The sequence below is a fragment of the Emys orbicularis genome, chromosome 9 (assembly GCF_028017835.1).
Source record: "Emys orbicularis isolate rEmyOrb1 chromosome 9, rEmyOrb1.hap1, whole genome shotgun sequence".
Lineage (NCBI taxonomy): Eukaryota > Metazoa > Chordata > Testudines > Emydidae > Emys > Emys orbicularis.
The window spans coordinates 98,608,245-98,634,829 of record NC_088691.1 but is presented as its reverse complement, the minus strand read 5'-3'; the positions used below and the strand labels follow the sequence as shown (position 1 = coordinate 98,634,829).

At 43.6% G+C, this 26,585-nt stretch overlaps 1 protein-coding gene across 1 annotated transcript in view; it reads left to right on the top strand.

Annotated features, from left to right (window-relative positions):
• MCF2L2 (MCF.2 cell line derived transforming sequence-like 2) overlaps positions 1-26,585 on the top strand; it is a 304,618-nt gene that overhangs the window by 261,046 nt on the left and 16,987 nt on the right. The window contains exons 21-27 of the mRNA XM_065411462.1: positions 2,665-2,790; positions 9,958-10,179; positions 12,648-12,740; positions 13,417-13,495; positions 15,174-15,246; positions 20,491-20,600; positions 23,065-23,160. Of these exons, the coding sequence (XP_065267534.1) occupies positions 2,665-2,790; positions 9,958-10,179; positions 12,648-12,740; positions 13,417-13,495; positions 15,174-15,246; positions 20,491-20,600; positions 23,065-23,160 (799 nt within the window). The remainder of the gene's footprint in view (positions 1-2,664; positions 2,791-9,957; positions 10,180-12,647; positions 12,741-13,416; positions 13,496-15,173; positions 15,247-20,490; positions 20,601-23,064; positions 23,161-26,585) is intronic.

The following is a 26,585-nucleotide window of genomic DNA, read 5'->3' as shown; positions in this document are numbered from 1 at the left end:
CTGTTGTGACATTCCATTGTGCTTCTGAAATGAAGCCTACGGTTACCCAACCAAGCGCTCATGTCATAGTGATAACAAACTCATAAAGACCAGTGAAGAGTTACCAAGCAGGAACCTGCCTGAGCTTGTTGGGGGTCACTAGAAATAAGGTGAGTCACTAAAACTTTTGTCTCATCACTTGGTAACCAAAAAACAGGTTAATAGGTGGATCCCCCAAGCAACATGGGATACAACAATTATGCTTTATCAGCTCAATCCTATGGGGTGCTGAGTGGTTGCTGCGGACTTCAGTGGAGTTAAGAGCCTCCAGCACCTTTGAACTTCAAGATTTGAGGATTGACCCTGCCAATTTTAAAAAAATCTTTTTCAATGCTCCATCTATTCGACTTTTTCTTTTTTAGGTACTTTGAGTGAAGACAGAGAGGGCCTGATTTTGATCTCAGATGGGTGTAAATCAGGAACAACTCCATTAATTGCAATGGAGTTGCACTGGTGCAAAACTGGAATAAATGACGTCAGCGTTGGGGTTACAGCTTCCACATGTACAAGAGCAAAGCGTTGATATAGGAGAAGGCTCCATTTAAAATCAAAAGGCCTGATTCTCCTCTCAGCTTTTATAGAAATGTAACTGCAATAAATAAGTGAGAAGAGAATTAAGCCCCAAACTTTCCTTAGAACTCTTCAGGGATAACCAGTGACTAGAGAATGAAAGACAGGAGTGAGGAGAGAGATGCTTGTATAGGACCCTGTGAGCACTGTGTACCCTAGATATTTGGGTTCCAAAGCAGAAGATCCATACATGAAGAGACTGCACATTTTGGCCTTTTAATTGTTTTATTTTTGTTTTCCTGATTTTTGGCCATGTGTTCCCCAGCAGGCCTAGGACTTTGCCCTTCATTCCCCATGCTGGGGACATACAGAGGGGAGATCTCTTATCTCAGAGAATGAGCCCATTTTTAAAGTACAATTTTAATGCATTTTTGATTGGAGATTAACGTTGTCCTTTTGAAGTGATCATCCTTTAAAAAGACATTTCAAATTTCCATTTGTGGGTTAGTCAATAGTTGGGGCGGAGGGAGGGTTTAAGTGAGCTGGAAGATTTCTCTGCATCTTCCCTGCTCCTACTAAAAATTCAATGTCTGGAAAGCTAGCCTTCATGATATATGCCATCATGTGCCAGCAATGCCCCTCTGCCATGTACATTGGCTAAACCGGACAGTCTCTACGCAAAAGAATAAACGGACAGAAATCTGACATCAGGAATCATAACACTCAAAAACCAGTAGGAGAACACTTCAGCCTCTCTGGCCACTCAGTAACAGACCTGAAGGTGGCAATTTTGCAACAGAAAGACTTCAAAAACAGACTCCAACGAGAAACTGCTGAGCTTGAATTGTTTTGCAAATTAGATACCATTAACTCTGGCTTGAATAGAGACTGGGAATGGCTGAGTCATTACACTACTTGAATCTTTTTCCATATGATAACTATCCTTACACCTCTTGTCAACTGTCTGTAATTGACCATCTTGATTATCACTACAAAAGTTTTTTTCCTGCTGATAACAGGTCATCTTAATTAATTAGCCTCTTAGAGCTGGTATGGCATCTTCTCTGTATGTGTATATATATACTCTTCTTTTATGTTCCATTCTATGCATCCGATGAAGTGGGCTGTAGCCCACAAAAGCTTATGCTCTAATAAATTTGTTAGTCTCTAAGGTGCCACAAGTACTCCTGTTATTTTTACGGATACAGACTAACACGGCTGCTACTCTGAAATCTAAAGAAGCTCAATCTACTTAAGGCATGTCTACACTTACCTCCGGAGTGATCAATCCACCAGGGGTCGATTTATTGTGTCTAGTGAAGACACGATAAATTGACCGCCGAGCGCTCTCCCTTTGACTCCGGTACTCCACTGGAGCGAGAAATGTAGATGGAGTCGACGGGGGAGTAGCAGCATTCTACTACCACAGTGAAGACACCGCAGTAAGTAGCTCTAAGTACGTCGACTTCAGCTACACTATTTTCGTAGCTGAAGTTGCGTAATTTAGACCGACTTAGCTCGCCTGCCCACCCCTAGTGTAGACCAGGTCTTAGTTTATCAAGAAGAAGATTGAGAGGTGATTTAGTCATGGTCTGCAAATACATTGATGGAAGCGATTGCTGATAATAGAGAGGGTTCCTTAATGTAGCAGACAAAGCCACGATCCAGTGTCTGGAAGCTGACACTAGACAAATTCAGACTAGAGATTAGATGCATGTTTTTCACAGTGAGGGTAATAATTGGAACAATCTACCTAGGGATATGGTGGATTCCCCATCATCTGCAGTCTTTAAATCAAGACTGGGTGTCTCTCTAAAAGAAATGCTCTAGCTCAGCCAGAAGTTATGGGCTTGATGCAGGAACCACTTAGTGAAATTCTATGGTTTGTGTTAAAGCCGAAGGTCAGATTAGATGATCACAATGGCCCTGTTTGGTCATAAATGAATCCATGAAACTTACAAATGTCCAAAAGCTTAAAAAATCTCTCTCCTGCCACTCCTATAACTGCACTCCTCTGTGTGTACAGCATGTGTAGTGGTCTTCTCAGAGCTCTCTGATCAAGGATATGGACTTTTGAGATGTCCCTTGATATGGCTGTCTTCATTGCTTAAATAGGAAATGCTGAAATGCAGCAAGAATTCTGAAGGCACCGCCGAATTGGAAGAGGCACTGGCCACAATGCTTGATATCATCAAGTCAGTGAATGATTCCATGCATCAAATAGCCATCACGGGATATGAGGTATTATTATTATTATTTATTATTTGTATTATGTATTATTTGTATTATTAGTCATGGACAGGGCAATGTTCCAACCAGATCCAATCATGACATACGCACCACTATTGCATGTTGCAGGAGTCCAGATTTCTGATCTCTAACTCAGAACCTGCCCAGGTGACAGGTCTCTGACAGAAAGACACAGGATGAGATGTAGCAGTGATCAAATATAAATGACAAAATTTCAACTGAGCAACATGTGCAGGGGGTGGGGGTAGGTGGATGTGACAGCAGGATGCAGCTCCTTTGAGCAATGGGTCTGACACTGAAGTTTGTAAATGGGAAGATGCAGGCTTGACTGGTCCAGAATAAGGTAGTGGTTGAAAACTGTATGTGACCCCAGTACAGACCCCCCAAAATCCCAAGGCACTAGCTATGGGCCAGGAAAAGCTGGTTGGTGTATAAATTGGGCAATAGAAGCCTACACTTATTGCCTCAAATATATTGATGATAACAATAGTAGCAGTGCAAATCAGTGGTAACTGCACTGAAGTCAGCTGAGTTACATCAGGGATGAATGTATCAGAAGGGTAGCCGTGTTAGTCTGGATCTGTAAAAAGCGACAAAGAGTCCTGTGGCACCTTATAAACTAACAGACATTTTGAAGCATAAGCTTTGCATATGCATCTGACGAAGTGAGTATTCACCCACGAAAGCTTATGCTCCAAAACGTCTGTTAGTCTATAAGGTGCCACAGGACTCTTTGTCGCTTTTTATCAGGAACGAATGTGGCCCCCATCTACAAAGAGAAATGAGTGGCTGATGAAGTAGTAGCAGTGATTACTGCACGAGAAAAGAATGACTATTAAAAGAACGACTTTAAATAACCCATTGTTAGACCCATGTGGACTGATGGGGATGTGCTCACCATTTAGAAATATCAGAAGGATGTAAACACTAAGGAAGAATTTATTTAGTCTGGTTCAAGCAATTTATAAGTAGGAATAATGGGATGGACATTAAAGTAAAATTTAGGCTGAATATCAGGAAAAACAGGAAGCTGTGTTTGGTTGTGGAATAGTCTCCAAAAGGAAGTAGTGGAAAGCCTATTAGTGTCATGTATAATGGGACAAAACACTGGAGAATATGCTGTAATGTCGGGATCGGAAAAGTAATCTTTCATTGTGCAACAGGATGGACTAGGTTCCTAACATGCCTTTAACAGTTTCCAGTTTCTAGGATTCTGTGATTCATAATATATCACCAATTATATATGTATCTGGTAGCTAAGAACACTAGATGATATTGTAATGAATTAGCTAGTATGTAGAAAACACTACCGTCAATGCCGCTCTTTACAGGATGGAATTAGAACTGCCCAGCAGTGTGTCATAGATAATGTCCTGTCAACACCTAATGGAGATGCTCCTTTAGCTCATGTAGTGGAGCAAATGCTTGTGGAACAGGAGGATCTGAGTGCTAACCCTGCGGTTGCAAAAAAGTTTTAAGTTGGCCAGGGTGTGTACAAGGTGGAGCAACAATACTGAAGTTCTACCTTGCCATGGATTTGTTACAATAGTAGCAAACACATACACTGTGTAATAATGTCTCTTCCAGTGGGTCAAATTCCCCCACTGTACAAAGGACCAGCACAAAGCCTATGCACTATTTTAAGTCACACATAAGCCCTCAAAGCCTGAAGGACTTCAATGATACCTTGTGTGACCCTGTGCATGGCTGAATTTCACCCAATATCAGTTGATTAACAGATCTGGGCTCATTGTTAAGCAATTAGAATAGGAATAGTTTCTAATTACTGTACTGTAGTAGTCATCTTTGGGCTGAAAAACAACATTGACATGAGTAACAAAATGGGAATTGCTCCTCCTCCTGCTGTATATAAGTTGAAGTTTTCCAAGGTAATTTATATTTAGGGTACGTCCAGACTACCCGCCGTATCGGCAGGTAGCGATCGATTTATCGGGGATCGATATATCGCGTCTCGTTAAGACGCGATATATCGATCCCCGAACACGCTCCCCGTCGACTCCGGAACTCCACCGGAGCGAGCGGCGGTAGCGGAGTCGACGGGGGAGCCGTGGCCGTCGATCCCGCGCCATGTGGACCCCAGGTAAATCGATCTAAGATACTTCGACTTCAGCTACGCTATTCACGTAGCTGAAGTTGCGTATCTTAGATTGATCCCCCTCCTAGTGTAGACCAGCCCTTAGTTATGGATTTCTCCCACATTACTGGAGCTGGAGATACCCAATGTATTCAGATTTGTTGATTGAAAAACTACTTCTGAATTAGTTTGTTAATTATAAGATTTCTCCACCAACCAGCTGCAGCTCTGATGTTTTGTTATATGTCTCTGCTTTGCAAACTAAAAGGGTGATTTTAAAATGGGTTTCAATACTGAATCCTGTTCTGACTGGACAAATAAATATATTACATAACTTTTGAATCTGCATTGGAAGAGCTATATAATCTGTGACAGCAGCCTACAGAAGGGGACTTACATCTTTCCCATCATTCAAATTTTGTTTTAGGATTTAAAGGGACACTATCAGATTCATCATTCATATCATGATTAAATATATAGGGCTAGATTCTGAGGCCATCTGTTCAGCGGAGCTACCAGTTAACTCCAGCGGAGGATTTTGTCCATATATACTTAAACAATGCTATTAATAACACCTTAGATCAGGGATCAGCAACCTTTGGCACACGGCCCATCAGGGAAATCCGCTGGCAGGCTGGGGCGGTTTGTTTACCTGCAGCGTCCGCGGGTTCGGCCGATCGCAGCTCCCACTGGCCACGGTTCACTGTTCCAGGCCAATGGGGGCTGTGGGAAGCGGCGGCCAGCACATCCCTTGGCCCACGCCGCTTCACGCAGCTCCCATTGGCCTGGAACGGCGAACCGCGGCCAGTGGGAGCTGTGATCAGCAGAACCTGCGGACGCTGCAGGTAAACAAACTGTCTCGGCCCACCAGCAGATTTCCCTGACGGGCCGCGTGCCAAAGGTTGCCGATCCCTGTCTTAGATTATTAAAATTGAATGGTAAAATGATTTTTTTTTATCATTTATGCTGTTTTTTTACTTTTTGTATTTCTCTGAAATAGAAAATGACAACTGACCTGCTCAGTTTTACTTTTGAATAGTAAATTTCATTTTCAGGTTTTCATACACTATGGACTTGATTCTGTTCCCATTGAAGCCAATGGCAAAGCTCCCACTCACTTTAACAACATATTACTAGAAGTTCAGGATGCGAACACTGCCTGGGAACATTTTTGGATTTGTAAAAAGCTGTTTCCATTGCAGGAAAATAAAAAAACTGGACACATCTCTACTGGCTTCAGCTTTTGCAAAACCTTTAACAAAATCTTATTTTGGGGGTCAGATTTGACCTGAGGCTGCTGCTCAAACTGAGTTGGTTATTTTTTGAAGTTACAACCCTCTCAAATCCCTACAGCGGTTCTCAGTGACTGCAGTGACACCTGGTGGAACTGTGGCACTGTTGAATCTGCTGCATTTGTCTACTATATATAGTATTGAAAGAATGAAGACTTTAGTTGTGTCGGTGTAAAAGACAGGGATTTCCTTGAGTTCTTGTATTTTATTCTTCACTTTTCAAGGGAGGGAAGAGATTCTCCTACAATGACCCATGTCTCAGGGGCATCAGCTTATGAAAGGCTCCCCAAACCATAGGAGCAATGGCTGAACCTCACCAGGTTCACATGTTTGGGTTGGATGAGCACCCAAAAGTTCAGATGCTTATACAATCTATCAGAACCTCGTGGGTCTGCAAAACTGGATTGGCAATCTCATGGGAACAGCATTTCTGATTACTTTTCCAGTTTGCACAGTACTTCTGGTCCAGCCTAAAAAGAGAGGATTGGCATTTCTACTGTCTTAGCCTAATTTAAATTTAGGTACTAACATTCTATCTCCTGAAATTCCCTCTACCACCTTTACATGTACAATATTTTTCTTTGCTCCATCAAACGCTGCAGAGTGCGGAAGGGTTGGGATGGGGGGGCTACTGCACAGGCACCTGACATCCCTTCCCTGACAGTGGCACGATCTGTGACTGGAAAGACCACCTCCCCACACACATGAATCGTGGGGACACAATCTAATTTGCATATGCTTGCCTCTGAATCTCATGTCAGATTTACACCTGTGAATTCAACTAACACCTCTTTCACACCTCCACTTATGAATTTGCCCCAAGCTCTTGCAGGGAATTGCACCAAACCCACATGCTATCCCTGAGGGCTAGAATACTTGTATTTGCTTCCTTGAGCGAGCTAAAAATTGTGTGTAAAGTCTCACAGGTAGCCAGCAACGATGGCCACAACGTAGCCATACAAGATCTGTGTTGACAACACTTCTAAGGGGGCTCATGCATGCTTATTTATTGGAGATAAGTTATGGAATAAATTGCACTCAATAAATTCATTCCCAATATGCCCTTTTCAGATAGAAGGCTATGATAACTAGTGAGAACTGCAGGGCCAACACCTCCCACCTCTAGTCAAACCATTCCCCAATTTGAGATGGGACTCTTCAAGCACACAGGTGTGGTAGACATGCCTAGTTGGCCTGGCCTAACATGCTTTTTGAGGGTGGCATTATCCCAATAGAGCAACAGGTTTGAGCCCTTGGCTTGTGTAGGTTATTCTCCTTTTTGGTGATCTGCATGTGCAGAGCTGAGGGGCAGAACTCCTGTGTAAGAAGCTGCTGGAATCTAAACATCTATTAGGAAGCCATCATGGAAAGATTACTTGCGGGGTGATGGGTGGGAGAACAGAAATGTTCAAAAGCATTTCTTATTACTGGATTGTCCTTTGCATAAAAACTTGACCCTACAGATTAAGTATACTCTCTGCGTGGCAGTGAGATGCAATGGTAGTTCAAACATATCTCCAATCTTCCATAAACAAGAGACACAATGTCCTGTAATATCAGGAAATAATTGCATTTCAGAATGAAACCACGCACCCCAAACAAGCTCCGTTGGGCACAGTCCATCTGCTGAGCAACACAGGTGCCCATGAACACTTTGTCCTGTGCTCCCCTCTCTGCATTGGCTCCCCATTGAAGACACGGAGTTCAAGGTCTCTGTCCTGATATTCGAAGCCCTCTGTGGGATTGGCCCAAGAGATCTCAGATATCGCCTCTCTCTTGGCACCCATGATCAGTGTTGCCAAAAATTAAGCACCTCCATTGCAAACCAGTGCCCCGATCCCGCAATTGACTCCCTGTACAAGTTTTAGGATTGGGGCTAAAACTTATCCCTGTCAAAGTAATCATTGCTTGTTCTATAATCCTGTATCACAGATACAAATTAAAAGAAACAACGAGGAGTCCTAAGGTGCCACATGGACTCCTTGTTGTTTTTGCTGATACAGACTAACACGGCTACCCACTCTGAAACCAGATACAAATTACTTCTTATAAAATAGTTTGCAGGTATAATGGGGTCCTTCTCTGTTTCTTAATGTCCATTAACACATAGCTTTGACACTCCTTTCACCCATTTTACTCCTACACTCTTTAGTACTAAAATATTTTACACGTCTTGTGCTCTTAGGGTCTGATCCAAAGTCAATTACAGTTGATACAAATACTCCCCCATTGACATCGGTGGGCTTTGGATCAAGCTCTTAAAGCAGAAGGTCTGATGCTTATTCTCGCTCTCTCTGGTATGTGTCTGGTGCCCATCCTCATAGTATCTGAGCACCTCACAATCTTTAATGTATTTATCCCCGCACACCCCTCTGAGATGGGGCAAGGCTTTTATCTCCCAGGCTATAGATGGGAAACTGAGGCACAGAGAGACTAAGGGCCAGACTCTAGGTGCCTAGAGATGCAGATAGGCAGGTGAAAACCTTTACACATCTGGCCCTACCTGACATACCCAGGTCAGCCTGGATGTCTGTGGCAGAGCAGGAGTTGGACCGCGGTCTCCCACGGCGCAGGCTCGTGCTCAAATTACTGGACACTAATGATACAGCTACACTGTCCCGCAGTTCAGACTATGGGTAGGAATAGCAGTGCACACCAAAGTGCTGCCCTGTAACTCCCCTGCGCGGCTGTGGTGGGCATGGACTGAAAGGTTCCTAGTTCGCGTTAACTGTCCTCTTCAAACAGGGTTACATTAACGCGAGCTAGGAACCATTTAGTTTGCACCTGCGGCATCCACACAGGTGAGTTACTGCGCAGCACTTGGGGGCACACTGATGTTCAGTCCCCCGATGGTCCACACTGCAGGACAGTGTAGACAAGCCCTAAGGCCCCTTAACACTGCTCTGGAGGGGAGGGACGTTGGAGCCCAGGTTGTCAGTTTTTGATAGAGGCAGCTTCTCCCTCTCATAAAGCTCCTGTGGGTCATCAGACAGAAGCCCCAGTCTGGCAGAGCTGAGGAAGTCCCTCAGAGAGGCCGGAGCTGATTGTCTTAACTGGGAGGGGTGCGACCTAGATGTTATGGGCATGGAAAATGGCAGGGGGAATGGATAAGTGAGGGAGCCTGTCAGCTGGTCCCGGGGAATCTCTCTAGGGACCCCAGCTTTCTCCTGACTGGTCCCCTTTAATGCACCTACAGTTAGACCAGTCCTTAAATTCTTAACCTAAATTGAGTCTATCAGCCCTTAAACTCCAGGGCTTGCGGGCCTCCTTTGTCTCCATGTCAGTGTCTTAGAGGCAGCCGGGCCTGGGAACCTTGCCCCTCTGCTATCCCGTTCTGGTCTCCCTCCTGTGTAGCCGGTCTTGTTTTCTTTATTGGTTGCAGCTGTGGGTGCATGTCTCCCTGACCGGCTGTTCTAGAAGCTGTGTTGGGGCGTGGTCAGTCTGGTCACTTGTAAGCAGGGAAGTTGATCCTGTCCCTTCTGCCTATGCCCAGTATTGGGCTTGTGAACCCCATTACGAGCCACAGAGGTTATGGCTGGGGAGTAGAGCTGGACAGTGAAGCACGCAGCTGACTCCTTAGCCTGGCTGCACGCTGATCCCGAGCGCCCTAGATAGCCCAGTGCTGTGGCCCACAATGGGGACCTTTGGTTCCCTAGTCACACCCATCAATCCTTTGATTTAAACAGTGGGGAAAATGAGTCTGCCCTATGTTTTTCTGGTTTGAACGTCACCCATGTAAAAACGCTTCTTTTCCCCACTCTTGTCCGACAGGGAGATGTGCATGAGCTTGGTAAGCTGCTGATGCAGGGCTCCTTCAACGTCTGGACTGATCACAAGAAGGGCCATAGCAAGGTGAAGGACTTGGCTAGGTTCAAACCGATGCAGAGGCACCTCTTTCTCTACACAAAGATCCTGCTCTTCTGCAAGAAACGGGACGAAAACACGGACGGCCACGAGAAGTCTCCTTCATACAGCTTTAAGAATTCTTTAAAGGTAACGGGCATGGTACAGAAGGAGAGGAGAGGTATATATCCACTATTGAAACAAGTTTAAAATAGCATGGAGGTGGACGTTATAAAGACAAGATTAGAAGTATGAAAGACCTTTTCTATGGAGGCAAGTTGAATAAGGCAGCAGCTCTGGTAATGGTCTCATTTTTAATTGGGTGAAACACCAATTGGAGATGGGCCAATGAACCCTGGAACTTCAGGCGTCTTTGAAATCCAAACCCAGGTCTGGCTCTGAATTTTTTCATCTGGATCTGAATTTTCATCTGAACTCCATTACTTCTGTAGCAGAAAGGGCCCCAAATTCCAGGGAAAGTTAGTTAGCTCAGTACAGAGTGAAGCTTTAAGTGTTCTGCACTGGCTACATCCTATAGTGAGGAGCAGGGCTAAGCTGTTTTTGGGTCTGTCTCTGATTGTTCTAGATAGAGGGCCCCATCATGCTCTAGTTTGAGGCACTAGGAGTTTTCCTATTGATGTCTGTGGAACAGGACTGGGCTCGTGAACTCCCGCCTATGTTCTGTTACAAAAATATCTTCAAATGAATCCCCCAAAAAATTGATGACTCTTGAAATTCACCGGGGTGATGTTCCAACCCCTGAATCCTGACATTGTTTATTAACATTAGTTACACTCCTGGGGGTCAAATTCTCCCATCAAGTGCAATGGCATGATCTTTTGGACTTCAGTTGGCAACATCTGGGACAACATTTGGCTCAGCGTATGTGACGTTGCAATATACAGCCATTAACCATGTCTGTTTATGAAGGCATCAGCTGTTCAAAAACATAAAAGTACTAGAGTATGTGTGTATTGTATGTAAGATTGGATAAGAATTCCAATTTGTCTTATATTATAGCATGTGAGCGAGCTCCTGCTCTTTGGATCTGAGGTGGAGGGCCTCTTCCCTATAAATACACTTGGCAGAATCCTGTTTTTATTTTTTGCAATTTTGACAGATAATATCAGTGTGTATTTTAAGCATTTTTTTTTTTTAGATTTTTATCTATTTCAATGTTTCAGTTGCTCAAAATTGGGGGAGACCAGCTAATTATTTCATGATACTAGACATTGAGATTCAAAAAGTTCAAGCTTTCTAACCATTAAAACACAAATTGTCCCCATCACATGTCAAAATATACAAAGGAAATATCCTTAAATCAAACGTTAAGGGTTTGTCAGGCAAAGGCTTATCTGTAAATTTCGATGATCGTTAATGGAAATATTTTTTCGGCAGTGGCCGGTGAAATTGATATTTACCAACACCTACTGATAAAAATCGAATCCTTCCAAGCCTACGTATAAAGAATTTCCCCTCCCCATGCTGAGGGGCAGAGGTGAAGAGCCACTAGTTTTGCTGTATATACACTATAAAAAACAAGCACCTTTCATTAGTAAGGTCACCCAAGTAGGCCTTTACTTGCTAGGCAACAGTCTAGTTAAGGTTGAGCAACCAAGCATTCAAAAGTCAGGTAATGCAGAGTTAAGGTTGATCACCCAACTTTAGCTGTACCCCCCCGTGTATCTGTTTTAAAATATGGCCTTGCTTTCTGTCATTGCATTCGACTTGCAATCTGAACAAGTGTACAAACAGGAATTTCGGAGGCAACCTTTTATAGAGAACACCTACATTAGATACCTGACTATATTAGTGCCGTGTGTAATACAGACTCTGTATCCAGCCTGATGATCTGGGAGATGAGAAATACAATATAAGAGTTTTATAGAATTATAGACATTAGCTTTGTTGTGTTGATATTTTCAGTCTTTTCTCCTCATGTGTTTGGAAACTATCAAAAGTACCTACAGTTTTGCCCCTAAATCCTTTTTTTGGCCTCCAGATTCTTGTGTGATATGATTTGCCAAGCTGCAGCCTTAGGGCTTAATTCATAGAGATGCTGAACATGAAAGCTAATGGGAGTTGTGGGGGCTCAGCACTCAAATTCTTACCACAAGCATCTTAGGCCCCAGTTCCCCAATAAGATTTGTGCGGGCAGAGTCCTGCATCGGCATGGAACACCACTGAAGTCAACAGGTCTGCGCACAGGAAGAGAGATCATTTCACAGGGCCCTGGGGTGTGATCTGCAAGATCCTGGTCCTGATCCAGCAAAGCACATACATTTGATGATGGAGTCGCTGGGACGATTCACGTGCTTAAGTTCTTTGCTGGATTGGGACCACAGTGATCAGTACCTCACAGGATCAACATTTGAATTTAACAAACGTGCTGCTACTGAGTGCTTTCTGTAATCTGTTAGAGAGAAATACTGACAGTTAAAAGGATGCCGTGATGAATTTTATGTTGATTAAAAAATAATTCGAACATATTTTATGCACTCTGTGAAGGTATCCAGAATAGGACACGTCCTTTGTATCCTTTGTATCCTTCAGAGGGGATATCATTTAAAAGTAAGTTAATATTAAATTCCGAGTTTTCCTTTTTTATTTTGCAACAGATGAGTACTGTTGGCATCACAGAAAATGTAAAGGGTGATAACAAGAAGTTTGAGATCTGGTATAATGGCCGAGAAGAGGTCTATATCATTCAGGTAAAGACAATGGTTTCTATAAAGGAGTTTGCTTCCTTTCAGCCATGTTTCCTTTAGCCAGGTTGTAATTTCCTGTAGTGGTGAAGACAGAGAGAATATGAAGGAAACTAGATTGTGATTTTAATGTTACTCCCTTTCTCAGAATAAGCACATTATTAGAGCAGCAGTGATTCTGAGTCTGTCTAGTTTCAGGCAGGGGTGGGGATAGCTCAGTAGTTTGAGCATTGGTCTGCTAAACCCAGGGTTGTGAGTTCAATGCTTGAGGGGACGATTTGGGGCAAAAATCTGTCTGGGGATTGGTCTTGCTTTGAGCAGAGGATTGGACTAGATGATCTCCTGAGGTCCCTCCCAACCCTGATATTCTATGATTCTAATCATGCTGCTCATGAAGTTCTAACATCACCTTTATCTTTGAGGAAATTTGTCACGACTTCAGTGTGGATGAAAAAGAAAAAGAAAATGAAATGATGGAAAATGACTTGGGAGTCCAGATAGAAAAATAATGATGGGAACTTTTAGATCCAATGTAACTTTTCATTTTGTAAAGTGCTCTTTGCTTTTTAGGTCCCAGTTCTGGTCATAGAGGTTTATCACAAGGAAGGGCTAAAAGTAAATTTTAGGTTAAAGCAGCCATAGGATTGTCAATGTCATTGAACTATATCTGCTTTGTTTACAGGCTTCTTCCATCGAGTTGAAAAACATCTGGGTTTCTGAGATTAGAAAAGTCCTGACAGGACAACTGGAAGCATGCAGAGGTAGGACACAGTGTGTGATCTTTGTGGTGTTGCATTGGCTCTGTATCTGATATTCAACAGGGGGCAGCTAAAATGGGTTATTGAACGGGTGTGTGCTGCCAAATGAACTCAGCAAGAGCAGGCCCAATATGTTGAAAATCAACATAATTGTTTGTAAGTGAAACACATGACTGAAGTTTGACCCTTATTAAACTAGTGAGCATCAGTCTTTTGCCTTGCTCATAAAACATGACGATGAGAGGGAGGATAGTCCAGTGGGTAGGGCGCTAGGCTAAGATTCAGGTGATCCCGGTTCAATTTCCTGCTCTACCACAGACTTTCTGTGTCATCTTGGGTGAGTGACTTAATCTCTCTGGGCCTGTTTCCCATCTCTGAACTGGGAGTAGTAGCACTTCACTATCTCTCATGGTGTTGTGAGGATGAATACAGTAAAGATTGTGAGGTGCTCAAATACTGTGGTAATGGCCCATTTAAGTACCTAAGATATATATATATATATAAAAAGAAGCATTAATATGTTAGGCTTTGTGACTCTATGGGCAGTGCAGACCATCCAGTGAAGTCTTGTATAGTTCTTCCTTATGAACTGTTGCCTTTAACCCAAGGGTGCTGGAACAATTTGTAGAGTGGGGGTGGTGCTGAAAGTCATTGAACCAAACTGTAAACCCTGCATATGACAGAAACCACTTCAAGCCAGGAGGTGTGGCAGTGCACCTATGCTTTAACCTGCATGAAGCGTGCTACAGCAATGAGATAAAATCAGGTAAAAAAAAAAAATGGCCAAGAAAATGGATGAACTCAGCAGTGAAAAGTAGCTTGCAGCGAAACTCTAAAAGAGGGTGTGTGTGAATGCACTACACTATAAAAGTTTTATGGGTATGAGTTTGGGGTGGATTTCTGCGTGAGTGGTGAAGCCATGAGTGAGGGATGCAGGTTATCCCACGTGAGTGCCTTGGAGGCACACGACACACCCAGGCATTCTGTTTGTGCCAGGTATCTTACAGAAAAAGAGTCTTTTAGAAATAGCATAGAGAGGTTTTAAAATATATATTATTGGTGCCTTTTTTCATATTCTTCACCCCCTCCATCTGTAAACCAGGCTGCCTTACTTACTGTGACTCCAACTGTACCGCATTCAGAGGGAGACAGAAATTATCAATAATTGAAGCCTCTAGAACAGTGGTTTTCAATCTTTTTTCATGTGCAGACCCCTAACAAATGTCGAATAGTGCTGTGAAGACATCAGTGGAGAGGAGGTGTTCAAGTGGTGGGCTGAAAATTTATATTCCATAGGACATACTACAGGGAATCTGGGCTGAGCCATTCAGGGCTAGTATAGTGGGTTATCTGGGTCACTGAGGCAGATCCACCCTTGCTGCCTGTTTTATCAAAATTCCCTTAGGTTTGAGCCATGATTCAAGCAGTATCTCACTGATTCTCTAACTCATTAGTGATGCTCCCAAAATATTGTGCCCTGTGTTTTAACCTGAAGATTTTCACCTGAGCAGCACATGTGACATTTCAGGTGTATTTGGATCCAGGGATCTGGTTTGGATCCTTCTCTAGTTATTATTAATTCAACACCTGAGTCCAGTCTTCTTTGCCATGTTCTCTGATGTGTCCACAAAAAGGAAATGATCAGTGCAATTTGGAGCTATTTTTTTTCTTTCTCTAACAGAAGCAAGCCAGCTACACCAAAGAATCACGGAGAGTGTGTACCATGCACCGATGAATTCCTCCAACTCAACCAGGTAATCACAGACTTAATGGTGACCTGCCTAGCATTGATATCAGAATATCTTTTACCTGTTCCAATCTCAGTATCTTTATGAGTGTGCTATGTTGCTTCCCAGGCATACCCACATAAATGCAGACAAAGATTTTGCATTTGTACAAACCCATAATCTCAAAGCAAAATGCACTCAACAGACTGGAATTTGCTTCTCCAAAAGAACCACAGGCACCCATTAATTAGATCGGCACCAGGGTCAATTGAAATTGACCCATTGAAAAAGGCCCAACAAAGAAACCTACTGACCGCTATACTTACCTACATGCCTCCAGCTTTCATCCAGACCACACCACTCGATCCATTGTCTACAGCCAAGCTCTACGATACAATCGCATTTGCTCCAACCCCTCAGACAGAAACAAACACCTACAAGATCTCTATCAAGCATTCTTACAACTACAATACCCACCTGCTGAAGTGAGGAAACAGATTGACAGAGCCAGAAGAGTACCCAGAAGTCACCTACTACAGGACAGGCCCAACAAAGAAAGTAACAGAACGCCACTAGCCGCCACCTTCAGCCCCCAACTAAAACCTCTCCAGCGCATCATCAAGGATCTACAACCTATCCTGAAGGATGATCCATCACTCTCACAGATCTTGGGAGACAGGCCAGTCCTTGCTTACAGACAGCCCCCAAACCTGAAGCAAATACTCACCAGCAACCACACACCACACAACAAAAACACTAACCCAGGAACCTATCCTTGCAACAAAGCCCGTTGCCAACTCTGTCCACATATCTATTCACGGGATACCATCATAGGACCTAATCACATCAGCCACACTATCAGAGGCTCGTTCACCTGCACATCTACCAATGTGATATATGCCATCATGTGCCAGCAATGCCCCTCTGCCATGTACATTGGCCAAACCGGACAGTCGCTACGTAAAAGAATAAATGGACACAAATCAGATGGCAAGAATTATAACATTCAAAAACCAGTTGGAGAACACTTCAATCTCCCTGGCCACTCGATTACAGACCTAAAAGTCGCAATATGACAACAAAAAAACTTCAAAAACAGACTCCAACAAGAGACTGCTGAATTGGAATTAATTTGCAAATTGGACACCATTAAATTAGGCTTGAATAAAGACTGGGAGTGGATGGGCCATTACACAAAGTAAAACTATTTCCCCATGCTTATTTCTCCCCCCCCCCAGTTCCTTACATCTCCTTGTCAATTGCTGGAAATGGGCCATTTTCATTACCACTACAAACAGCTCACCTTAACTGATCACTCTCCTTATAGTGTGTATGGTAACACCCATTGTTTCATGTTCTCTGTGTATATATATATATCTTCCTACTGTATTTTCCACTACATGCATCCGATGAAGTGGGCTGTAGCCCAAGAAAGCTTATGCTCAAATAAATTTGTTAGTCTCTAAGGTGCCACAAGTACTCCTGTTCTTTAAATGGAAGTGACTTTGTTCTTCCTGTTCCTTAGTTTTGGAAGACCTGGAAGTATTCCAGAGATGGTGCTTTCTTTGTTTAAGATTTAACCATGCTGAAGATCTCTGGGTAAAATTGTCCAGAGGACAGAAAGAGAAAACGATTCCAATGAAAGTAAAATGCAACCAGAAAAATTTACCAAACCAAGCCAGATATTTAACCCTATGACATGGCAATGTAAAATGCTTGAGTTTCCAAAGCAGAAATACTAGGTATAATACTACAGCTAACGGTTAATTAACTCGAGGAACCACTGGCTGCATATGTTAGTTTAACCTACAGCAGATTAAACAGAAGGAAAAATAAGGATCTTACTGTCTTGACTACCTAGGGAAAGAGGATGTTGGACAAGACACCCTTTGTCCAAACTGTCACAACAGTGCAAGGCCCGTGCATGGTGATTGCTTATATGGGCAGTGGGGAGGAGAGGCCTTTATGTAGGAACACTGACACAATCTGCCCCGGCAGCTATCCTAACCAAGGAGACCATGATCCTCTCTACTATGTGGCTCAGTGGGATTAAAGACACAGGAATTAGGGTACAAAATGTCCTAAACCAACAAAAGAGAAGGAGTGAACCTTTCCCTGAGCCTGCTGACGTCCATAAATAGCCATTCTGCATGGTCGGGGTTCCATGGATTTTCACAGGTGGACCCAGAGGTAAGGAGACGTGAATTCAGAGGATAGCCACACCCTGTGGCATGCTCCCATGTAGAGGATGATCTCCCTATGACTGTGACAAGCCTGAGCAACCCTGTGATTGGAAAAGATGCACTGATTAATTCAAATTCAGCAACAGTATCGTCGGAAGAGCAACCAGTATCACTAGTGCTCCAGCTGTGGCTAGAAACTAATTAATTCATTAGACTGCATTTCATCCACGGAAATACAGTCCATCCTGGGTTGCTCATACATAAAATGTAACAGCAGTTATGTTGTTTACAGTAATACAGTAAACCTTCATTGCAACATCAGAGAAGTCTGACGGGATGATGCCACCTCTGTGTTGTAATGCAGTATGCTTTCTTTCATCTAGTCATATGCAGCCACACCCCCTTTGTGCTGTGATTTCACAAGATAAAGCAGAGTTGGGCTGGGTCAGTATTTGGAGCAGAGACCTCATAGGAAAACCCAGTGTTCAGCAGGAAGTAGTCAAAGTCAGAGTTCGCCAAGGTAGTGGCTCATCGGGCTGACACAGTAAAGGAACATCAGTTTCACAGCTACCAGTGACGTGACCAGTATCGCATCCAACTGCCTGTGACTTTCTTAACCTGATGGATCAGGTACCCATATAGCTTCTGGGTGAACTGGAGATGGCCTTTCAGTATGAGATCATGTGAGACTCAAATCAGCAACCTTCAGGATTGTAGTCAAATGCTGTAACACTCTTTCAGAAGAGAAAGACATGCAAAACCACTATCCTGGATGCTTGTGGTAATTAAAGATCGCCGGACACTTTTTGCAAGAGGAATAGTGTTAACCTTGGTGTCTTGGCTAAATTGCAACTCTGCTCATTTAAATTCTGCTTATCTAAATTCATCCCACAGCTTCAGTTCCTATCCTGGACAATTATGTGCTGCTTTTGTGCATTGTTAAGTAGTTGTTTCATCCAAGAGGTACGGCATTTCAGTGATGGTGAAACAATCCCTTTATATATTTTTATATCCATTTCAGTTTATAAAACTTAAATGGGCCATAACTTTAAATGTATAACTATAAGTGAATTACTATTTTCATTTTCTGCTTATTTGCAAACAATTTAGTCCTTCATCCATGTATACATACACTGTACATGAAGACAGGTGGATAAGCAAACCAAGCATCTCTCCTTTGAAACACTATTTTATTTTCCTGGAGATGAAGTTTGGAGACATAAGTGCTGTAGTAAGCACAGTCGGGAATGTAACTCAGATACTTTCCTGATGGACTGTTTTTTCTAAATGGACAACCTATCCTAAATTCTCAATTACTGAGGGACAATCTTCACTCGTTGATATATTTTGCTTTCCGCCACCAACTCTCTATATAACGTTTTTCATGAATAATGTACCCGAATACTTGGAGGCTAAATATCTAAACTGTATTCTTAAATTCATTCACCTAAATGTGAGTTATTGCTGATTATGCACTATATGTATCTTATGACTTTAAAAACAAAGTTTGTATTTGTGGATAATCTAAGCACTATACCCAGATGTACAAACACTCTTTTCGCAACCTGTATATTATATAATTTTAACATTAGCTTTAATAAAATGTTCACTGATCTCTTTCCCACTGTCAGAGTGGGAAGTAGGGGGCCTCTTCCTATATCAGCTGCATATTTACCGCTTATCTCAGCATAACAAAAGAGAAACTGTTAGAGAACAATGCAAAAATGTCAGTATGTTTTGGATCTGTTTCCTTGTTGATTTAAAAAAAATTCCCCTACATCTAGTTTCAAGAACAGATTCAAATTTAGTCCAAAGAGATTCATAAACCTTGGGTGATATTCCATAGAAAGCAGGTCAGACATTCTAAATAAAAAAGTGGATCTCAGAATGCACTGCAGTTTAGGAAATACATTCACTTTATCTCCAATAGTTCAAAAGCATAAGGGTATTAAATAACACTTTGTGCCTTCTCTGTGGGTCTTAAAGCGCAGATATTTGGAAAGCGCTATGTTTCCCAAAGGCCCTGTAAGGTGGGTAATTATTATCATCCCCATTTTATGGAAGGGAAAGTTGAGGCACACAGATGGCATGTGATGTTGCTAGACATCATTGGGGCGAAGCCCTTAGTAGGATTAGAAAAAACATAGTGAGGATAATGAGAATATCCACAGTTACACTGGGTGGGATAAGACGTTTAGAAGTGGTATAACCCCTCATGCATCACAGCATAAGCCAACACTGAACTGACGTGGTCATTTAGAAACTTTCCTAGGGGCAGGTTATTCCAGAATTGGGCACTCTTAAGGCCACTACACCATCCTCCAGAGCAGCCGGGACTGGCCACTGTTGGGGAAAAAAGTGTGCTAGCAGAGAACATAGTGTAGAGAGAGGACCCTCTTGTATCCAAATGCTCTATTCTCTCAGCAGAATTCCCATTCTGCTACTAATAAACACTCTTAAAAAATCATGACAACTGTGCCCCTCTGCTGTCGCTTGCAGAAGTTAATAGGGCGAGAAGGGGTGATTTGGATCCAGATCTGGATTAGGTTTGGTCTGGTATTCGGGGTTTGGCTTCAGAGGCCAAATCAGAGCCTGAGCTTGCAGTCAGTGGCACCAGAATCTCCTGAGCTGCTTCTGATGAAATTTTGGCCCAGAATGATGGAAATCTCCCAAGATTGGCTGCTCTCCTGAGATTTCCACCATTTTGTGCCAAAATCTGGCAAAAATGATTCTGGCCATATCTGAGCCAGAAATGGGTTCCTTCTAGTTTGGGAGCTGACTCACCAAAAGCATACGGGTGGGTTTGGAGGTAAGGATTTCTAGCCAAACCAAACCCCTCCCCCTGAATTTGAACTGGTTCCGATCTGAGGTTCCAGTCGCCCTTCATCTCTGATTAATGCAACAGGATGTAATATGAAAGGCTGGAGTCAGTGCTCAAGTTATGTGTGTGGGGAACGGGGGGCTGGAATGATTGGTTATGCCATAGCTACAACACCATGGTAGCCCGCTGAGGATGACATTAACATAAAAGTGCACCTTCAGTCATCGCGTGATAACCTAATGATGGTTTTGTTTCTTTTGTCCCAAGATATAGCAGGAAGTCATCAAGTGTGTATGAAAATAAATCTGAGCCAACAAACCGGGAAACAGCTAACGACAGGAGCAGAAACTCCAGTCCCAGCACTAGACAAAAGAGAGGTAGGAGGTCCGCGGCAGTGTGGAATGTTACCCATGGCGCTGATATTTATCTCTCTGCACACCCAGCCCTGGATTCTTCAAAGGGACACTGTTGGGATGAATCAAGCTTAACATTGAAAACAAAGTTTTACAAAACTTACAGTCAGAACGTAGTCAATTATGTCCATGGTTATTTTTTAAAATCCCAATGTAAGCTAAAGTAAACTTCAGAAGAGAACTGGCTGATTATTTAGCCGGGCACTATCAGCTAACAGGGTTCAGACCATAATTATTTAATGACAGTCTCTAATAAGTTATCAAGCTGCATTTTTCTTACTTTACCTAACTGTAAATCTTGATTATTATCAATGGAAATATTTTTTTTGTTGGTCAACATTTACCAATGTTTACTGATAAAAATCTAACCCTTTCAAGCCTCGGTGTTATGCATAAACCTGATTTTTAAATCAGGCATATGTGCTATTGCATGTGCAATTGGCATTTAATTCGTTCATGCAGTTGTATCCGCACATCATACTTGTGCATGCAAATAGCTAAATATGGTAGTTTCTGCAGGCAGTTACCTGATTTGCATGTGCAGTTGTGGTGTTTGCAAATTAGGCATACATTTGTGCACCTGACTTGTTGAAAACTCTAGTCCTACATCTACACACACACACACACACACACACACACACACACACACACACACACTCTCTGTAGCCCAAATGACTTCAGCAGCCAGAAGTGCCAACATCAGATGGCCAGGAGGCTGCATTCAGTTTGGGAACCTGGCCTGTTGCAACTCACTATGGCTGCAGAAGAAAGTGAAGGTCTCGAGGCAACTCAAGGTCGCACAACACATAGAAGCCCAACTTCTAAGCAACATAGAACATTGGGAAACAATGGGAACTTGTGGTCAAAATGCCCTAGTGCACCCATCTGTGCAGAGATACGACTTGAAGTTAAGTATTCAATTTCTTTCTCCTTTTCCCCACGTGAATAAACACTTCAAAATTAGGGTGAAACCCCCAGACACACACACGTCTTACAGTTTTCCTTGTGACTCCTTAGTGACCAAATGCCATGAACAAATGTCCCTTGCTTTAAAAGGTTGGAATGTACATAAACCTTATTTTCCCTGTTCTTGGCATCTTTAGAACCTATTCCTTTTACATTCCTTGCAAAATGCTGGTACACGCACACACACACGTATCGTTTCCTTTGTATAGCAGCTTGTCTGCAAACCAGGAAGTGATGGGATGTGCTTTTCTTTGGAATCACAGTGTGTCCGTCTGTCGCTTGTCAGTCTGGATATTATCTGGATGCATTGTCTCTCTGTGTTTCCCTGGTACTTCAGGTCTCCATTTGCGTCTCCTTGGTGCTAATCAATTGGCAGTGAAATAGTGACAGTGTAAGGCAGAGGGCATGTATGGTGAAGTGGTCAAAACACAGGGCCTGGAGTGAGGAGATGTGGTTTATAGCCCTTGTTCTGCCATAGACTTTCCTGTGTGACATGTCAATTATAGAGATAGAAGACAGATGCAAAGTTTGGCAGTTGTGTTCGGATCTGGGTTCAGGTCCATTTCTTTTATTAATATAAGTGTGGGTGATTGTGACTTCTCCCAGTAAATGTAATTATCAGGGAGCTCGACTGTTTATTCAGTTAGGAGATTGGTTTGTTAGTTTTATTGGCATGTGAATGCATAGACGATATCCCAGCTAATCAAGTGATACAGTGCATCATTGTATGCCAGCTGAATTGCACGGAGGCTGTTGGAAAGATGCTAGCAGGTAAGGCTTAAATCACACCAAGCATCTGAGTAACTGATTTAGACTTCCACGTGAAATACCACAGCAGTGGCCTAGTGAGTTGAGGCTACAAATACTCATTGTCAATATTTTTCCTGCACGATAATGCTTCATCTCTTATTTCCCTCTGGAGCCAGGAGCTGCTGCCTATTAAAATCACAGTGACACTTTTTCACGGCACAAGGCACCACGTTATGTGTTTAGAGTAGCAGCCCTGTTAGTCTGTATCCGCAAAAATAACAGGAGTACTTGTGGCACCTTAGAGACTAACAAATTTATTTATTATGCTCTAATAAATTTGTTAGTCTCTAAGGTGCCACAAGTACTCCTGTTATTGTTATGTGTTTAATTAGTTTGCTGCTAAACTGTATTTATTTTCCTTTTCAAATAGCCACATTCCTCCCCAGTTTTTTGTTTTTACTCTCCATGGAAACTCAGCGAGCCAAAATCATCCCTGGTGCAACTCAGTTGATTTATGCCAGTGATCATCTTGGCCCAGCTAGTTTAATTTACCTGGCTTCATGTCACCTTTTCAGCTGTTGCACAAGCTTGGACTTAATCTAAAGGATTTTTTTTTTTTTAGTTGTCATCCAGCTCTACCCTTTCCTTTCCAATAAGGTGAAAGGGTGAACCTTCCTGCCTTATTTCTTTTCCCTCTGCCTCTCTCTCCTAGCTGATGCTTCCACCAGCCTTAACCTTGAGTGCTCAGCTCTTGCTAGAAAGCGATTCACATTACAAGGTCTTTCCAACCGCAGAGCTCCACCTAAAGGTAAAATCACCCCATGCAGCATTCAGTCTCCAGCCATCTGTCTCCTGCGTACAATCCCATGATGTTCTCTCCATTCCATGGTGCCATCCATCACTACCTCCTAAGGTGCTGCTGCATCCCATCCAAACACACGCACATGCTCCTCTGGTCAAATAGTTTTTTTACAAAATTACTCCCATGGCAGTATCGACAACGTTTGTGTCTTTAGTATGGTGATGGAAAGCGTAACTGACTTGGCGAGAAACGTTCATTTTTGCTTTCAAGCCTCCCACAGGAACCTAATGGTGAAAGATTCTATTAAACTACAAAACAAAGACACACACCCAACAATAACTTTTCCCGCCGTTTCTTGATTGGGTGGGGGAAACACCCAGCCACCCTGCAATGTTCCTCTTTCTGGTGTATTGTGTTAAATTTTCATTTGTGGGATCACTTAGGCTCAGTAAGAAACTGTGGTCAGTGGTTAAGAAAGCATGGTCTAGTTGTTATGTCAGGGGACTGGTATTCAGGAGATCTGGAAATTATTCCTTCTCCTCTCTGTTCCTCCATTTCTTCATCTGTGAAATGGGGTGTTGTGAGTTTTGACTCATGAATGTTTGGAAAGCATTTCAGATCCCTGGAAGGAAAGTGCTGCATGCTTCTGGGGCCATTATGCCAGCAGGAGGAAAAGGAAGTAATTTGGACAGTGAAAACGGGCAATAAAATTTGCAAGCAGTTTTCTGAAATGACTCATAGACTTTAAGGTCAGAAGGGACCATCATGATCATCTAGTCTGATCTGCACATTGCAGGCCACAGAACCTCTGACTGTATGATGTTTTTTGCTTTTCTCCTGTTCTGATAAGTGACATTTTCTTTCCAAGTGCACCACGAGGCCAAAGGTCGGTGTAGGATAATGGAGAGTGGATGCATCAGGAGAGGAAAATGTCAAGAAATAGAAAGAGGCAAAGCGGAAGCATTACAGTTAAAAAGTGACATAACAGAGGAGAACACACCAATAACCAAAGCAGCCCCAAAGTCGTTTCGGCTAAGGGCACGTCTTCACTACCCGCCAAATCGGCGGGTAGCAATCGATCTATTGGGGATTGACTTATCGCGTCTAGTGAAGACGCGATAAAATCGATCCCCAATGGCTCTTCCGTCGACTCCGGAAATCCACCGCGGCAAGAGGCGGAAGCGGAGTCGACAGCGGCGCGGCAGCGGTCGACTCGCCGCCGTCCTCACAGCCAGGTAAGTCGACCTAAAATACGCCACTTCAGCTACGCTATTCACGTAGCTGAAGTTGCGTATCTTAGGTGGACCCCCCCCTGTAGTGTAGACCTAGCCTCCAATAAGGCAGCACTAAAGAGAGAGGGTCTAAGCTGCAAAATCCAGTTCTGGATTTTGACTCCAGAGTAGGGTGACCAGGTCACCACACTAAAATATTGGGACACATTGGGGTGCCATCAGCCCCGCCCACAGTCCACCCCTGCTCCTCCCAGGCTCTGCCCCCACTCTTCCCCAGATCCCGCCCCCTCCCCACTCGGCCCCCTCCCATGACGCCCTTCCTCATCTCCCAGCCCGCCGCTGGCTTGCTGCGTCCCTCCTCAGTCCCCCACCCACCGCTCGCCTCCTCACTCACCCGGCCCGCCTGCCGCTCGCTCACCGCTCGCCTCTTCATCCCCCCACCCCCCACTCACCCCTACGGTGCCGACTTCTCCTCTGCCTGGTGGGTGCTCGCCCACCCCCTACCTCTTCCCGCCCTCACTCCGCCCCCATTCCACCCTCTTCCCCCAAGTCCCCGCCCCTGCCCTGCCTCTTCTCCACCTCCTCCCCTGAGCGCGCCGCATCCTCGCTCCTCCCCCCTCCCTCCCGGAAAGCGCTAAGTTCCGCCAAACAGCTGTTAGGCAGCAGGAAGCGCTGGGGGGTGTGTGGAGAGGGGACGCGGCACACTGGGGGGAGGAGGGGAGAAGGAGGTGAGGAGGAGGGAGCTTGGCTGCAATTTTTCCCCGTGGGTGCTCCAGCCCCGGAGCACCCACAGGTCAGCGCCTCCCTCCCGCTCACCTCCTTACCCGAATATCGGGACAAATGGCGTCCCGATCGTACATTGATCGGGATGCGGGACAAAGGGTTAAATATCGGGACAGCAATTCAGTTTGGGGCTGTTTGAACCCTTGGTTTTGTTTTGGGCCTTTTCCCCTCCTCTGTCTGCAATCATCTCAGTCCTTGTGGGATCTGTCTTCTCTTTCCATTCTCTTTCCGGGCAAAGGAGAATACTGTAGTACTTACGGTGCTATCCCTGTGGAGCATGGGCATTACTCAAACTATTGTTGATTTAGGGTCCACTCCCTTTAAATGCTAAGCACCCTCAAATCATTGACTTGCAGGATCTGGTTCTGACTTACGATTCTTTTGATACATCTAAAACATGCTACGTGATGCATGTGTTTATTGATTTCAGTTTGTTGTTCTGTTCTGTGAGCTCAGGGGAGCTAGATTTGATCCTCTCTTGGCGTGGACGAAACCCATGATGGTAACTGCATTATGTATATATGTAAGGATGTTCTGCAGAACGCTGTCATTTCCCTGTGTAGTGATGGTTTTTTTTTTTGTTCCTGCTATTACTATAAAGAATGGCTCATCAAGATACAGTACACATTAGAAGAGGGGGTTTGATCAATAACAGTGACAAGACTATATTGGGGTAGTCTGTGTTGCTCAATGGATTTGACCTGGGCAATACAAGCAGTGCGGCTACTGTGCGGACACCTTTGTTGAACAACTCTCACCAGGTTGCATAGCTCATGGAAGGAAAAGTCCTACTTAAACGCAAGTAGGTATCTTGGCATTGACCTCTCTAGGTCCCAGTTCTGCTTTCCTGCCACCCTCAAAACTGCCCCTGAAGTCAATGATCTCCCTGATCTTTTAAAGTCATCCAGCATGTATCTGCAGGGATGCTGGTGTCTGGATGAGAAAAAAAGTCACCATCAGTATCCTGAAAAAAGGAAATACTAAAGAACTAAGACCATGAATGGAAAGTGGAGTTTTAATTGCATCTGGCCATACTAAATACAGGGCCAAATTCTGTTCTCAGTTACAGCAACATAAATCTGGAGTAATTCAGATTACATGTTGCAACTGACAGCAGAATTTGGCCTGTTGTGTTTTTTCGGGATTATAAGTGGGTGTAGAAAGGTGTATACACCTGATGCAGAACAGTGTGTTTGTGCTTTTACAAGTAAATTCATATAATAATCTCAGAAGCATAAAATTTCCAAGCATATTATGGAGGCAGCAGTAGCAACACCACAGTAGTTAAGGCTGCATTAAGCATTAAGCTATGAGGTCCTCCATTGTGCTAGTGTCCCTCACAGGGCCGGCTCTAGGCACCAGCAAAACAAGCTGGTGCTTGGGGCGGCACATTTTTGGGGGCGGCATGGCTGGCGC